General features: G+C 31.1%; 3 protein-coding genes across 3 annotated transcripts; 1 reads left to right on the top strand and 2 right to left on the bottom strand.

Moving 5' to 3' along the window:
• Positions 1-915: 915 nt before the first annotated feature.
• On the bottom strand, positions 916-2,024 carry LOC124931764 (protein LIGHT-DEPENDENT SHORT HYPOCOTYLS 4-like). The gene is made up of 2 exons (XM_047472316.1): positions 1,898-2,024; positions 916-1,787 (listed from the first exon to the last, which is right to left on the bottom strand). Exon 2 carries the CDS (start codon positions 1,657-1,659, stop codon positions 1,078-1,080), a length of 582 nt encoding a protein of 193 aa, XP_047328272.1. The 5' UTR covers positions 1,660-1,787; positions 1,898-2,024; the 3' UTR covers positions 916-1,077.
• A 2,927-nt stretch (positions 2,025-4,951) lies between these two features.
• Positions 4,952-8,610, bottom strand: LOC124931193 (mitochondrial inner membrane protease subunit 2-like). Its single transcript, XM_047471589.1, has 5 exons — positions 8,436-8,610; positions 5,815-5,990; positions 5,493-5,676; positions 5,244-5,350; positions 4,952-5,144 (listed from the first exon to the last, which is right to left on the bottom strand). The coding sequence occupies exons 1-5, from the start codon at positions 8,505-8,507 to the stop codon at positions 5,063-5,065; spliced, it is 621 nt and encodes a 206-aa protein (XP_047327545.1). The 5' UTR covers positions 8,508-8,610; the 3' UTR covers positions 4,952-5,062.
• A 4,534-nt stretch (positions 8,611-13,144) lies between these two features.
• LOC124929750 (11S globulin seed storage protein Ana o 2.0101-like) lies at positions 13,145-16,107 on the top strand. Its single transcript, XM_047470144.1, has 4 exons — positions 13,145-13,711; positions 13,784-14,221; positions 14,298-14,659; positions 16,005-16,107. The coding sequence occupies exons 1-4, from the start codon at positions 13,145-13,147 to the stop codon at positions 16,105-16,107; spliced, it is 1,470 nt and encodes a 489-aa protein (XP_047326100.1).
• Positions 16,108-17,275: the final 1,168 nt, after the last annotated feature.

Below are 17,275 nucleotides of genomic sequence, written 5' to 3'. Positions count from 1 at the left end.
AATAGAGATAATTTGATTGAGTTATTGCATAAACTACTACAATCATTTAAGTAATTAAGCGTTTCAAACAACTTAATATTAGCTATCCGAATAAGTTAGATGTTATTAAACGTATTTGAATGGCTTAACGAATAAGCTCATGAGTCAAACTAGTCATGAAATGCATATACACTATTAAGATAACTGATCATCAGTTTTGGGCGTTTTGAATTTTCTTACTAATTTATGACAAATAAAGTAAATGTAATGGTTTGGCCTTCTTCTACTCAAATTAAATATAATTGATTTTGAAAGGATAAAATATATTTTTCATTATTGCAAAGGCCACACGAAAGTCAAGAACAACTAAGATAAAAACATTCAGATAATAAAACGTTTCAATTAAGTCAGTCTCGAGTTACAAACATAAAAACATGAACCATATTACGAAACACAAGAAATTTCAGAAACTAAGTTTTGAAGATTTTAGTTAGGCTAAGGTACTGCAACACAATGGAATTTATGCTCGAACTAAGTCAGTCATGATTATATATATGTGAATGTAATGATTAAACATGTTGCATCAATACTTTTCCATTGATTCCCAACATAATGCGTTATGCTTTTCTTTCATTGAGTAATGAAATTAATGATTTCACTTTTTTTTTTTTTTTTTTAGTTCTATAAAAATAAACTTGCAATACTAATTAGAAGATCTCTCTAGCTAGATATATTTATATAAATATATATATATATGTGCATTAATGAGTGTACGCTACTACAAAGACTGCAATTATTAGAAGTGGGATTAAAATGGAGTTGTTTGTTTGTTTGTGGTACACACACAGTAACTCTGAGTGAGTAATTAATAAACCTCCTTTTAACTCCACTTGAACTGCTAGTAGTGCTCTCTCTACTTTGGAAATAATAATTATACTCAAGTCAAGAACTACAACAGTGTTTAATTTACTGTGTTTTTCAAAATCAAAACCAGAACCCAAAAAATTAGGTCACGAAATTTCTCAGCAGATTAATTAATTAATTCATTAAACACATAAGATCATAATAATTGGTAGAGAGAGAAGTACCCTAGCTAGATCAAATCTCATCCCCTGCAGCTGGCGGCGGCAAGTGTGGAGGAACAGGAGGAGGGCGTTTTCTTTTCTTCTTCTCATAGCTAACTCCTCTAGCCTTCGACTGTAGATCCCTTACTTCTCGGAGATATAGACGGACAGCTCTGGACCCAAAAGGGTTCGTTTCAGGCTGTCCGCCGTTCTCTTCGTGGGCTGCACGAAGACGGCCGACAAGGGCGTCGAGGCTACCCCATGCCTGACGAAGCGGGCAGGGGCAGGGTGAAGGAGGGATTGGATGGCCGTAAAAAGGGCACATCTGAATATGAACTTTGGTTTTTCCAAACTGGTCGAGGTACCGAAGGAATTCAAGGACGTGTGCCCCACTACAACGGGAAAGGGAGAGCGGCGGCCGATGGTTCCTTAAATACTGTCCGAAGGTGTTCCAATCCCGGCGTTTCTGATTCTCGTATCTGCTGCTGCTGCTGCTGCTACTGCTGCTGTTTGAGGTACTTGGATTAGAAATATTATTATTATTATTGTTGTTGTTGTTGGTTTGGAAGGTGATGTTTTGGAGAAGTTGTTGATCATCATGAGAGAGCGGATCCATCCAAGTTAGGGTTGATTTATTGATGGATGGATCTTTAGGGAATTAAAAGGGTTAGGGTTTCAGTATTGTTTTCTGTCAGACTCAGAGGCGAAGTGATGGTAATGAGTTGTAATTTGTGACACAGCTAGCTGAAAGAGAAAAAGAACAATTTCATTTGAAAGATAATTAGAAAGTGAGAAGAGAATTAGAATAATTTCATTTCATTTCTTTGTAGAGAGAGAGAGAGAGAAACACAAACTATCTTCTCTTGAGTCTTGAATCTTGATCAGTCCAGCTTTGTTAATTTGAAAAGAGTAAGAAATCGTCAATCCATCATTATATTATTGCTTGAGCTTCTCTCTCAAGAAATGAGGTATCTTTCTCGGTGAACCAAGGATGATTGACTAATGTACAACACCACTATTTAATAATATTAATTTGCATTAGGTTTTTTTAATTATTAGGGCTTAGATTCATTCACCATTTTTTGTTAATCGTTTTCCGAACTTTGGTTAATCTTTTTTTTTTTATGAGTTTGATATGCATTATAATTAATATATATATTGTTCCAAATTATTTAGAGTTCATTTTTGGCCGAATTAAATGTGGTCTTGGAAATAATTTGCTATATATATATAATCATACTTCTTTTAAAATTATGCACAACTTTTGAAGTAAGTAGTTGTCGGCTCAATTGGGTTGTGGGGGATTTTGTGTTGTGTTATTGTGTGAATGCCCTAGCCTAGGATCCTTTGGATTCGATTCATGGGAAGGCAGGCAATTCGTTGAGGCCTTTTTTTTATGATTGAGTGTAGGGGATCGATGTATCATTTAGCTGTATTCTCAGACCGGTTCTTGATCTTGAAAATTGTTTCTAAGGGTTTCGCGACGCGACGCGACGACCGTGGATCTGTAATTGGGTGATGGCTCGAGCAAATTTAGAGGTCTATGTTTTATTTCTGCTGTTTTTTTGGGCTTTTTGTTATTTTTTTTTTGAATCTTGGGTGATAGTTTGTACAATCTTGAAATCTCTTAATTTATTTGTATCGCATTAATTTGGGAGTTTTTAACCAATTTTATTCAACAAATTTCGAATGTTAAATGAAAAGTTTAAGTTTATGGGATAGTTACAAAATCTTCATTTGTATTTTAGCCTACTAGTGTTCAGGTTCATGTCTTTTTTTTGGATGATACTATTTTTTATAGTGAAATTATTCTTGTTTATTAATCTTAAGATAACGTGAAGATGATCACAAATTTTATGGGAAAACCTAAAAGATCAATAAAACGACATTATCAATTATCATAATTAAATTAATTATAAATAGACAACTGAGAAAAGAGAATAACAACAAAATGATATCCAATTCTCAAGACAAATTAATCATAAAGCTGAAATGAATGTTAATATTTTGGACTCTTTGTTACTATATATATATATATGTTTTTTTTTCATGGATATTTCCATACTAATTAGAAGAAAAAAAAGAAGCATGTTAACTCAATTTTTTTTCATATATTCCAGATTTCATGAGTCAGAATTTGATTACCATCTTCTGTAATTTTATTTTTAATGTTTGTTTTGTCTTTTATGTATCTTTGCAATAATGGGTTTATTTAATACAAATGTCTCAACAGATAAGGACAAGGGATTTTAATTTTAAATAAGAAGGAATATTTATGACAATTGTATGGAAACAGTATTAATGAAAAAGTAGAGAAATAGGCAAGTAGCATACATTGGAAGTTGAAATAAATTATATATTATTATGTATAAATGTTTTCAATCTTAAAATTTTAATTATTTTTAAAATTTTAAGATTCTAAAACAAACTATTTAGTTTAATTTAGATAAATTTTAAATTAGTAAAATTATTATGATTTTAAAATTTTATTAATTCTATAAATTCCCTTATAATATTTTAAATTTAAGTGAAAATTATTACTCTGAAATAAAATTAACTTCATACACCTAAATATATAAAGAAATTGACAAGTTGAATATTAATAATTCTAAATTTAACAATTCTAAAATATACTAACTAGTTTGAATTTTATAAACGTTTAAATTAGTAAATTAGTATGATTTTAAATCTAATTTTTTTATTAATTTTTAAATAAATTTAAGATTACAGGTTTGATTTTCACTTAAAATATATTAAATTAAAATGAAATTTATCAATTTAGACTAGTATTGTTTCTTCTATTAAAAAAATCTTAAAACTTCACAATTTTATAAATTATTTTAATTTTAGAATTAAAAAACATTGAATTTATATTTATAATTTTTTAAAATACTTTATATAAATTTTCAAATTAGTTAAACTTTTAAAACTTTAGATGAAAGGTTAAGATTTTATGATTTTATAAATTTTATATTTTTACAATATTAAAAAAAAATATTTATAAATTTTAAAAATATATATTACTTATTTAAATAAATAAACTCGTCATTAATTCTATAACTATAATATTAATTTTATACTTAATTATATATGAGAATATATATAATTAATATTATTTTTTTAAAATAAACTCCTATCATTTAAAATAAAATTTTATTAATTTAAATAGTTAAAAAATCGAAATAAATTATAGATTTTAAATAGATCTTAAAAAATGTTCAATAATTTAACTAATCAAATTATTTTAAAATATAATAATATTTAAACCTATATATATAACTCGAGAAATTCTATGTCCGTTAATTTGTGTGAAACTTCATTCCTATATAAAAATAGGAAAAACAAAAAAAAAGTTGGTCATCAGAGAATTGAAACATCAATTTTTTCAGTTAATTTTCTAGATATGAGATCATATGTAAGTTTGAATTTTTTTTACCCGCAAACAAAATTTTAGTTATACGAGATATTTATAAAAACTAACACCAGAGATTTTTTAATTTTAAATAATGAGTAATTTTATAAAGGTGATCAAAGGGTGAGAAAAAGAAAAAAAGAATCAATGATAGGTAAACAATGAGAAACAAATAGTTAACCCATCCACCATTGAAGAGATCCAATTGATCTTTATGCATTGTTTTGAACTGGCCTTTTAATTGATGTAGACAACAATCACATAAGTGATGTGAAAATCCATCCCACATTAACTTTTACAACCATGATTCCAACAGAATCAACCTGCGGAAAAATTTAATCACTTGTTTTCGTTCGACAATAAATGTTACAGCACCAAATGTTAACGAAAAAGAAACAATTAAGTTAGTAACAATAACATCATTGGCAATCACTCTCAAGTTTTTATTCTTCCCCACACCAAAATAAAGAAGTTGGGAAAGATGCCCATTTTTTCCTCTTTTCTTTTGTCCAGTAGGTTTGGCTAGAGAAATTAGAAAGGATGCATGCAAACCAATTGAACCCAACTCAAACAAATTCTCTCTTAGCAATAAAACTCATAATCACAATTACGTCTTTTGATTCCTTGCCATCTCGTCAACATCAAGCTCAACTTCCAGCACAGGCAGATCCCTTCGCAAGCTGAACTGACTGGAAATTGAAGAAGAGATAACTCAAATGTATGAATGTTGCACCCTTTTTTCATCAAGTGTGTATAATTAACAAAAGATCAAAAAGATATTGTCTTACCTGTTCTCCACTGGACCATGATCGACGGCGGTTCTCAAACAATACACTACTCTACCAACTATGTCTGTCATGGACATGGGACCGTATGTCCTACTGTCTTTAGCTTCCTGAAAACAAGAGCTAAACCACCCTTAATAATGAAGCAGCTTTGAAGATTGAAAGAAAATGACTCAGACAAGTAAGTGGCTCTAAAAATGGGGGAAAATAAAATAATTGTAACTAAAGGAAATTGGTTGTATACATACATACCTTGGACTTCAATGCTTCATTATCAGACAATACCCAACACTCATCTTTCTCCAATACAAATGGCTCATCCTTTTCATCTGTCGATACCATTTCATTCCCTTCAATGGCAGCCAATCTTCGAACAAGATAGTTTTCAGAGTTGTCAGGATCCTTTAACAACACCACATCCCCCACAAAAACATGCCTGTTAATTTTTTGTCAATATGATCAATGGATGAGAGAATGAAAGGTAAAGGATAAGCGGGTTGAGTTTAACTGTCATATATGAAAATATGCTTTCAACAGAAACAAAAACATGTAAATTATAGAAGTCACTTTTTACGTTGGATTTGGGATTGGTATCTTCCGGATCAAAAGGGTTTCTCCCTGCCCTTGTATTGTGGGTGCCATTTCCTCTCCCCCTTTGATCCAGTGTAGGTGGGTCAACCTTCCTTGTAATAAATTTCTCCATATTGAGTCACCAAACTCAGTATTGGCAATTTGACCTCGTCTATAGCCCTGCAGCATAAACAACAATAAGACAATCAGCTGCGGAAATCATTAACAAATCTGGTTCCGGCATCTACCCATTACCAGAAATTTTCTAATATTAACATCAAAAGATTAGTATAAACTAGGGAGTTATAAAGGAAAAGCAGGAAAACTGAGGTCATAAAGTGATGAGAACTTGAAATATCCAAAGAATTCATCATATTCCTATCTTGCAGTCCAGTTCAAGGCTGGTTCGTGCAAGTATTTACAAATCAGACTAATATATGCAATTCATCAATCCTATATAAGATAAGAGCCAAACTATATCAATCAATATAACATCTCAAGAACAATACTTAACTATAGCAACTAGCTTCTCGTTAGTCTTTTGTTAGTCTTCAAACACCTATTGGTATATCCTCCCAGTTCCAGCAACAATAATATTAGAAAGACAATGTAGGAGAATTACAAATTTATCTTGGACAATCAAAGGCTAATTGTCCAGTATTATTTGGAATGTTTTTTTAAATATCAATAATATAATTTATAGTTATGATCAATTCAGATAAGTGTTTAACACTTGCTAGAAAGCACCATTCGGAAACACATTTTATATATGTTGCATCCAGATAAAAAAACATTTAGAAATCTAGTCACAAACATAAACAAATTGTTTCTCATATGGATCCAAATAGATAAAATGTTTATAAGTGTTTTCAAATGGGGCCAATGTTTGTATTAGAAGCAATTACCTTAGCAACAACTTTATTAAACAAACTTTAACATTTCACTAAAAAATATTTTTAGTTCTTGTGGATTGGTCATCTTATGGGTTGATGGATTTGGCAGATCATTGTGGTACTAGTGGAGTGTTCATAGTTGATATTCCTCCAACCACAAAGTCACTCTTAATGTTTCTTTTCATCAACAGCATGCCGTGCTTTTCTTATCAGTTTCTTTTGTTTTTACTTTTAAATGTATTTATATGGGTGTTTACCCTATAAAGATAAGATAAAAAAAAAATATTCCACACAAAACTCTGAAATCTCACACAAATATATACATATATATTTGTATTAGTTTTGTCAATCTCTCAAAAGTACGCCCTCAGGACCCAACCAATATGCACCTCTTATATGAGCTCCATCCAATACATTCATATCCTCATAAGCAGTCATGGAAGCCATATTTTTATTGATAATCTTAGAAAAACTAAGCTGTAAAGTGTAAGTGCATTCAAGCTTTTTGAGCTCATTATTCACCTTAGACTTACATTTCTTCTTTAACCCTTTCAAGATATTATCTCATTTCATATTGAGATATATATTTGCTACAACTTTACAATGGTCTAATCAGACACTAAAAGTGAATCCTATAATGTGACACATCACATCCTTAATCAAGGACCATCCATAGCTAGTAAAAATTGTCTCAAGTAATCAACATGAGATTTCTTCTTTCTTACAAAAAAAATAGGCATATCATCATCTTCCAACTTATAATAATCATTAACAACTTCGTTCATTCCACAATTCTCAATTCAGTTAGTCCAATTAGCAATCACGGATAAGCCAACAACATCAACATCCCCTATATCCCCATCACCTCCCATCTCAACCTTCAATATTTTCATAGTATACAATTTTATAAAATATTTCATGGATTCCTATGCAAAATAACCTATTGAGTTTGGAAGCAATCGTATTATTGAGAATCAATTCACTTCATATGTTGATACATATGCATGCTTTTACAAAATAGACACTTTAATTCAAAATGAGTTTCTGTTAGGTGATGTTGATTTATGTGAGTAAAACTATAAATATAAGCAAGAACAGCACCTCCTTACTACCTAACAAGGCAAAAATAAGTAGGTGGATCTTTTGACTCTGGTCTCATGTCAACATGTGGGTAAGTAGCAATATCCTTTAATTAGGCTATACTAGTCTTTTATCCAATTATGTTCATATGCAGATTAGTTAACAGTCAAAACCAACTCAATATAAAAGTAAGTTAATAAATAGTTACAGAGAACAAGGTTGCAGTATACAATGGTAAATAAAACAAAACAGTACAAGATCAGGAAGAATTCTAGGGTAATGAGATTTAGTTGATCTTGTAAGTCTACTAAGACTTCATAGGATGAGAAAGTAGTTCTTATAGTGACATGGATTTGAAGAAATTTGAACTTAAGAGGATTTGGAGTCTTTTGATTTACATTGTTTTCTAATTCCCCAACCAACCATCCACTTAAACCCAAGATCAGGTATCTCGATCTGTTGCTTAATTTTGACAGGAAAGAAAAAAACCCACATATTTTCCCAAAGAATTCAGTTAACATCTTTAAAGGCCACATGATCATCAAGGAAAAGGCATTAGGAGCAAGAAAAGTAATGTGTGAGGAAAACGCCCAAATGCAAAGATGTATGAAATTGAAGACGGCGAAGAAGTATTATAAGTGAAAAGAGAGACCTTGGCGGTGAGGGAAACGGAGTATTCGAGCTTGTTAGCTATGTAGCGGAACCAGGTGTACAAGGAAACCATTGTAAAGTTGGGAGGGAGATTGATCGCCGGCGGCGAGCTGATTCGTCTTCTTTATCGTCTTCAGTTAAAGATTCGATTCATTTCCATCGTTAAACCCTATTTTATTTGAGTAGCCAGGCCAGGCCAAGCCAAGCCAAGCCAAGCCAAGCCAAGCCTACAATTTCATCGACCATTCTTTCATGCCAGCAGACCTGAGTTTATGCGAAACGGGTATCGGGTCAATGTTGCCCTTTCTTGACCCTTACTTTTCTTTTTCTTTTTTTTATCATTTTTTAAATATTTTTATTAATTATCTAAATATATTTTTATCAAATATATGAAATTGGTATTATAAGTTATGACTATGAGCTTGACTATTTTTAATTATTTGCTAAATAAAATTATTTAAAAAAATTTAATTGATAATGATTTTAAGAAATAAAAATATTTAAAACTAATTATTTAAATATTTATAACCGAACATGGTCTTGTTTAATGTTTGGTTATTTGAAAATTTTTAAGTAAGTTTTTATTAAAATTTTGTTTGGATGAAAAGTTAGGTTATTTATATTTATAATTTTATAATTTTTTTTAATATTTTAATTAATAAATTGAATATTTTAATAATTAAAAATATATATTATAGAATATAATAGTTAAATTTTAAATAAAATTTTCAATAAAAATAGATGAAACTAGCTTGAGATTTTATCTAAAGCCAAAATATAGGTAATTAAAGCCATAAGCCTTCGTTTGGTAAGAAGTATAAGACTGTAGTTATAGTACATTTTACAGTAAAATGTATTAATTGTTTGGTTGAAGAATTTTATAACTACAGTAATATAACTGGTATAATTTATACCTTAAACTAGGTATAAATTTATAACTTGCCTCCACCTGTTACAAACCTTCACTAAATTTTTAATCCATGATTACCTCATATCTTTTTTTATTATATTTTGTTTACATAACACTTATTTGTTATTTTTTTCTCTTCTCCTCTCTCATCTTCGTTGCTTTGTTTCAGTAAAAATAGTATAGTGCTGGTGGATAGTATTAATTATTTATAAATATTTATATAATTACAAGGATTAAGATATTTATATAATTATAAAAATTAAAATTTTATATACAAAATAATGTAATCATATAATAATATTATTTATTTAAAAAATATATTTATATAATAATTATATATTACTTTTTATTAATTTCAATATAATTAATAATAAAAATACATATAAAATAAATATATTAATTTTAATACGATTAATAATAAAAACTACCTATAAAATAAATATTAAAATAATATTTAAAAATAATTTATATAAATATAAGGGTAAAATAGTTTTTTACACTTTTTACTACTTTTTTTATACTACCAACCAAACACAAAATCATAAAATTTATATAATTTATACTTATTTTATACTCTCAACCAAACACTATTAACATATATAATTTATACCTTCTAATACCTCTTTACAATTTATACCCTTTACAACTTATACCTACATAACTAATACTATATACCAAACACTACCTAATAGTAACATCGGTCGTATTCCATTTAGTTAAAAAACATTAAAGCATAATTAATATATATATATATATATATATATTTAAATAATAAAAATGGTTTAAGCAAAAAAAAAAAAAAAAAAAATTGAACAACACCAATATAAATAAAAATCCATTTTAATTACTTCAAAAGTAAAATTCTTTTAAATGAATTTGTTTATAAACTACTAAAATTATAATTTAAAGTATTTTTTTTTTAATTCTTAAAATGAAACTAAGTTGTAGATATGATTTATTTTTATTAAAAAATATATTGTTAAATCAATAATGTATAATAAAAAAAATTCAAAGGAAAACATGCCATACCTTATACACATTTATAAATCATAACAAATAATAATTTAAAATTTAATAAAAAAAATTAAAAAATTTAATGTAAACTTAAGTTATCATCTAAGCAATAGATACCATCGTTTAAATAATTATTTTTACATTTTTTAAATAACATACAAATTTTATGTAGATTTAAAATCAGAAAAATAATTTATTAAAGGCAAACAAATAAAAAGGTCAAAGGCTTTCTATTTAATAAAATAAAAGGAGGTTATTTAATAGTCATAGCAGGTTTCTAACCCTTCTAGTTAAGGAGCAAAAGTCTATCGGCGGTGTACTATAATAGTGTTGTGTACTATAATAGTGCTGGTGCACTATAGAAGAAGAGAGAAGGGAAGACTCTGAGTGTACGAAAAGAGCTTAAAGCACTTACTCAAATTTTGAAATTATGACTGACCGGCCAAAAGGAATCAACGAATGTGCTTAACAGGCTTCTTCAAAAGTAATTCTTTCTTCCAAGGAGCGATTAGGAAGCGAGCTCAACCTTAAGTTATGAGAAAGGAGCCTGCCTAAGGTTAATTAAAGAGACAAAGCGAGTGCTCTTTACATAATGTACGTGATGAGAGCTTCTTTGCCCCCGAAGTTCGACTTCTGATCAGATTGGGACTGAAGACCAAGACTTCATATTGAGACAAGATAAGTGCGCTGGTGAATGGAAGCCCCCCTATCAAGCAAGAAAGAAGCGGCTCTTCCCACGGCTCCGTCACCATTGACTCTATTTATTATTATGGTAAAACGTTATACAACCGATTTTCAAAAGTCAAATTTATAAGTAGAGGGTAGAGATCCGTTTTCAAAACAGGTACGAAAGATGAAGCACGAAAGCCATTTTTCGAGTATCACCAAACTACGAACTAAAAGAAACTTTCGCCAATACGTATGCCATTTTTATTGAGTTTTAATTTTCAAAATCAATTGGCGAATCTAATTCAAATAAATAATCTTTTAAACTAATTATTTCTAAATAATTTAAACCACGAATTTTCTAAAAAATTAAATAGTAGTTTGATTACTACAAATTCCCGGATTATTTAAAATTGAACCCCAGATTAATTATTTGTAATTAATTTTAAAAGTTGTCAGAGATCATTTGAATTTTTTAAAAAATAATTCCTGACACGTAAACCGATATTAAAATTTCTCAAAACTCAAGCTTTTACAATACAAGGATTTTCCGAAGGTTATAACTTTAAATTTGATTCTCACTACAAACATTATAAAATAGTAAGGTCATAGCCATATATTACTAACTTTTTAATAAAAATTTTGAATCGACATCACTTACATAAAAATAATTAACCTGCCAAAAAGTATTGTTTTTTTTTTTTGCCGAAATAACAAAGTTGGCTCCATATTGGGGGATAATTACAATTTGGGGTCTCTCTTTTTGAACCTCATAATTTAGGGCTTCTTATTGAAGGTCAAATGCGATTTAGGACATCTTCTTTTGAACCTCACAATTTAAGATTCATTATTAGGGTTAATTGCAATTTGAGTGTTATTCTTTCAAACCTCACAATTTGGGGCTATGTATTGGTTAAGTTTGTAGAAAATGGGTTTTGTCCTAACAGACATGGACGTCCGTCAAAAAATATATTACGTGACCTTTATAATAAAAAAATTAATAATAACACATAATTTTAAATGCCTTAAGTCTGACTCAACTATATATTTCATCGCTAGGTAAAGAGGAGGAGAGTTAGTGCAGGGTGAGAGTAGTCGAGCTTCGTGAGGTTAAGAGTAGGGGAGTCAAACTACGGTGAAAGGGATGGAGTCGGGAATAAAATTTAATTTGAGTTGTGATGGATGCAGGGTTTCTTTATTATATTTTATTTTAATGAATTAAAAATTGTAATTTTTTAATCATAAAGACCATGTAATATATATATATATATATATATATATATATATATATATATATATATATATATATATATATATGTGTATTTTAACGTTAAAACTCATTTTGTACCAACATGTAAAATGTGGAACCTTAAATTGTGTGGTTCAAAAGAAAATATCTAAAATTGTAATGAACCCAAATAAGGAACCCGAATTATACTATTCGAAAGAAGATATCGCAAATTACAATTAATCCTAATAAGAAGCCCCACATTTGAATTAAAAAAAAAATGTCCCAAATTACACTTGAGCCTAAGTAGTTCTAATTTGTTATTTCGACCATTGTTTTATATTAGATTGATTTAATTCTTTTTTATATTATAAGTAGAAAGAAATGATAAAGAGTATAATATTAGTTGGAATCCTTTGTTACCAAAAAATTATGTGCGTTACTCTCCATATGAGGGGGGCACATGAGCCCTTTGGTAATAGGGATCCCAAAGTGGATATATTGAGATTTGTTATTAAGAAAATAATAAAGTGTGAAAGGTTCTGTTATAAAAAAAAAAAAGAAAAAGAAAAAGGGGTCTCACAATAGATAGAAGAGGATGAACAATACCATTAACATCTACAATTGAAGCAGCACACAGTATTATAAGTAACTAGCTAGTTAGTACGTATATATCCATTTCTTGCAAAAAGAAACAAAAATGAAGAGGATGCGGCCACCACCCCACCTTCCGTTGCTCATCTCACTTACGTGTAAGCCCGCAAGCTATTCGAATCTTCCATCTCCATGCAAACATGAAACATGGCATCATCAAAACTGCATCCGACCACCTTATAAATTCCCATCTCTCTTCCCTTATTTCTCATCCAATAATTAATACTCAGAGACAGCCATGAACACCACTTCACTGCTCTCTCTCTCCTTCCTCCTCCTCCTCGTCTTCTTGGGCACTGTCTCCGCCAGGAGCAGGGGACAATCAGAACATGGCTTTAGCCAAGAAGACCAGGCTCAGTGCCAACTTCAGAGGCTCAATGCCCAAGAACCCACCTTTAGAATCCAGGCTGAGGCCGGCGAGTCCGAGTTCTGGGACTGGAAGGATGATCAGTTCCGCTGCGCAGGAGTTGTTGCCGCCAGGCACACTATTAACCCACGCGGACTCTTCTTGCCTTCTTACACCAACGCTCCTCTCCTCATGTACATTCTCAAAGGTAACGGTATGTCTGGAGTTTTGATGCCTGGATGCCCAGAAACATTCCAATCATCTCAGGAATCCCAAGAAGAGAAATCTACTAGGTTCCACGACCAACACCAGAAGATCCGACGATTCCGACAAGGAGACGTCATTGCCATCGGCGCCGGATGGACCCACTGGTGCTACAACGACGGTAACGAGGATGTCGTAGCCATAGTCGTTGAGGATACCGGCAATAACCTAAATCAGCTCGATCAAAACCCACGCGTGAGACAGAATTACATAAATATTTATTCTAGATAAATTTGATTAAGTATATATATGTATCTATGTATGCAGAAATTCTTCCTGGCTGGAAACCCACAACAAGGGGCAGAACAACACCACCAGGCCCACCAGACAGGCGAGAAGCAGAACGCCGGCAACGTCTTCCATGGAATCGAGGAGGAATTTCTGGTTCAGATTTTCGGAATCGACAGAGAGACAGCCAGGAAGCTTCGCGGAGAAGACGATAAGAGAGGTCACATTGTCCGCGTGGAACAGGGCTTTCAAGTCATCAGCCCACCCTCCAGGAGGGAGGAGCAAGAAAGAAGATCCAACGACGACAACGGCTTGGAAGAAACCATTTGCTCTACCAAGTTGATCGAGAACATCAATGACCCTTCCCGCGCCGACATCTTCAACCCACAGGCCGGCAGGTTCAATACCCTAACCAGCTACGACCTACCCATTCTCAAATCCTTGAAATTGAGCGCAGAGAGAGGAGTTCTTTACAGGGTAATAAGTAATACTATTTATTTATTTATTGAATCGCCTAAACTAAATGATAAATCTAACTATTTGACTACAACAGAACGCACTGGTGAGTCCTCACTATAAGCTAAACGCACACAGCATTCTATACTGTACGAGAGGAGACGCCAAGATTCAGATAAGTGACCAGAGCGGCAGCTGCGTGTTCGACGAGGTGGTCCGTGAAGGACAGATGGTGGTGGTCCCGCAGAACTTCGTGATTGTTAAAGAAGCCGGTGAACAGGGATTCGAATGGGTTGCCTTCAGGACCAACGACGTCGCCATGCAAGGAACCCTAGCAGGACGGACGTCGGCCCTTCGCGGCCTTCCCGCCGACGTGGTTGCGGCTTCTTACCGTGTTTCAAGGGAACAAGCCATGAGATTGAAGACCAACCGGGAGCAGACTTTGATCTTTGAGTCCAGGTCCGGTTCTCCCAGAGTGGCTTCGGTTTAAATATTCGTACTTAAACTACCAAATAAATAATAATAATAATAAAATAAATAGTGAGTCGGAGTGGTTCAGTTTTTTCCTTTTTATTAATTTAGAGATGTTAAACACAATGGAGCTTATTTCGGTGCAATAAATAAATATTTATCATTTCTTATCAAAGTCTTGTAGAGAATAAATATTGTATTATTGTATCCAATTCATATCAATATCCATCATAATACTGAACGTATTGAACCATAATATTCAACATATTATTTTAACAACTTTATTAGAATAAATAAATTCAATATTTCATAATTCAATCTACAAAAAAGTTTGTTTGATTACTTTGAAGAATTATGAGTTACAAATAAAAAAGTTCTTCACAGAGCAGGCGATGAGAAAAAACGACAAACTTCCCTAGTGGACATCTTAGATCAAACCACTAAAATAAATAAACATGTTACTCAAGACATAGATCTTATAAGAATATCAAATCAACAAAATTAATTCCCTAAATTGTATTTGACCGTGACATATTTGTAGATAGTTTCGTTACTTTGAAGAATGGATAAACGGGAAAATGTCAATTTTATGTATCAAGTTGGGGATGGAGGTGTTAACTTAACGGAATAAAATTAAACAGAGTTATCTTCTCTTCAGAGAAGAACTATGGATTCATATGGATTCATATGTTCGTGATTTCATCCATGGATTCCAATAAACTCAGTTCATCCCTTTCAAAAATAACTTTTCAATTTCAAAGCCGTCAGCAAAATCAAACAAAACCCTAATCCCATAGTTCTTACGATTTCTATGGATCCAAGGCCTCAATAGGGTTTTCATGGAAACTTTTGCAGCGAAACTCCTCGCTACCATTTCGTCGGTTAAATCTGCATCCGCTGAACTTCAGGCGGTTAAATTTCCTTACAACTTGGAGGCGATTCAGTCCACCCATAAAGCTTTAGTAAAAGAACTCAATCAAATTTCTCAACTTAAATAGAGTTATCTCAATGAACATCTTGATCTTAATTCTATTCCACCTCAAATTACTATTTTGTTGGCGGGGATTCAAGAGCATAAGAACATGATGGAGATGTATGAACTCACTGTTTAGAAATACAGTCGGAGTTAACCTACAAAAACGATCAAATCTTATCTCTAAAGAAAGAAATTGCTGAAATTGTCTAAATTATCCAATTCAAATCCAAGCGATTTTGTTATAATTTTGCAGTATACAGTGAGATATGTTAGGAGTTTTATCAAACAGATGGTGCGTGAAATGGAGTCTGCAAATTTGTGACGGATCTATAGATTCGACGTCATTTACTGTTGTAGATCGTTGGTTGACAATGATTCTCCTTGTTCGAATAAGGAAGGAGATGAACTCGTTCCATTCTGGTTTAGGCTTGTGATTGCTGCTAATCGGATGGCTGATTAGGGTGTTTCTTGGCTGTAGAGATTTACGGATTTGTTGATCGGAGATGAGAGATTTAGCTGCAATCAATTTTTAGATTTAGGGTTTTGAATTTTAAAATATAAAAGACTAATTTAAAAAAATTAACTCATAATTTTTACTTTAATTTATATACACATGTGTAGGATGACTTGGATTTAAAAAATAATATAAATTCTGAGTCATCAATTACACTGTCAAAATTAACTCCGTTAATTTTTATTTGGTTAAGTTAACAAATTTGATAAATTTTGTCAAGTTTGTATACATAAATAAAATTTTACAACTTAAATAACAAATTTGACACTTCCATTCAACTTAATACATAAAATTGACATTCTTTCCATTGAAAAACTAGAAATTCCACTATAGGATTTGGATCCTAGAAAAATATTCAATGATGTCCAATATAGCTTCCCAAATTTCCATTTAAATTACCTTTCCGAATTGGCTATTAGGGTAAATAAAATAAAAAAATTAGCTATTGCATCAACAATTGGGGCATCTCTAGTAATCAAGTGAGGAAATCAAAGAGATGATGTTTAATTAGTTTAATATATTTTTTTTTTGTCTTTAATCATGTAATGTTTAAACTGTTTCAAGACTTCAATTTCAGTTTGTAATGTAAAGCCGTGGAATAGTCTATTATCTAAGAACTATTCAACCATAACATATGTAAAAAACAAATAGAACCCATGATATATATATATGTTCCATCTTATAGCTCCACTTTCTAGTGGGTTTTTCAGTAATTTTAGTATTACAAATCAACTGGAATATTGATATTAATTTATAGGGACCGATCAATACAAGAATTGTAGTGGGATATTTAAGCCCAATTCTAAAAGATAAATAAATTATTATCACCTAACTTACTTATATATACTAGCATTTAGCCCGCACGAGTAATAATATAAGAACCGTGAAAAAAATCACGGATAACATTTTTTATTTTATTTTTAACCGTTTTAAATTTATGGTGAATCAACCCACAATCCGACACAAGTATTCATTTACTTAACATCATTATATATTAGTTAGTTAAAAAGTTGAACTTATATTAATATTAAAACGTCCCGCATTTATCAAATTTGGTGTTGAATTTAAAATATAAAGTCTTTGTAGCATAGTTGGTTAAAGAGTTGTACTTGTT

Source organism: Impatiens glandulifera, chromosome 3, assembly GCF_907164915.1.
Source record: "Impatiens glandulifera chromosome 3, dImpGla2.1, whole genome shotgun sequence".
In the NCBI taxonomy this organism is placed as follows: Eukaryota; Viridiplantae; Streptophyta; class Magnoliopsida; order Ericales; family Balsaminaceae; genus Impatiens; species Impatiens glandulifera.
Note: the sequence above shows the minus strand (reverse complement) of the source record. Positions and strands in the feature narration are given on the sequence as shown.

Coding starts and splice junctions, on each gene's coding strand:
- LOC124931764 (XM_047472316.1), bottom strand. CDS start 1,659: ATGGATCCGCTCTCTCATGATGATCAACAACTTCTCCAAAACATCACC.
- LOC124931193 (XM_047471589.1), bottom strand. CDS start 8,507: ATGGTTTCCTTGTACACCTGGTTCCGCTACATAGCTAACAAGCTCGAA. Junction 5,991..8,435: donor CCGTTTCCCTCACCGCCAAG/GTCTCTCTTTTC, acceptor TTTATGCTGCAG/GGCTATAGACGAGGTCAAAT. Junction 5,351..5,492: donor ATGAAGCATTGAAGTCCAAG/GTATGTATGTAT, acceptor TCTTGTTTTCAG/GAAGCTAAAGACAGTAGGAC.
- LOC124929750 (XM_047470144.1), top strand. CDS start 13,145: ATGAACACCACTTCACTGCTCTCTCTCTCCTTCCTCCTCCTCCTCGTC. Junction 13,712..13,783: donor AGCTCGATCAAAACCCACGC/GTGAGACAGAAT, acceptor CTATGTATGCAG/AAATTCTTCCTGGCTGGAAA. Junction 14,660..16,004: donor ACTTTGATCTTTGAGTCCAG/GTCCGGTTCTCC, acceptor TTACTGTTGTAG/ATCGTTGGTTGACAATGATT.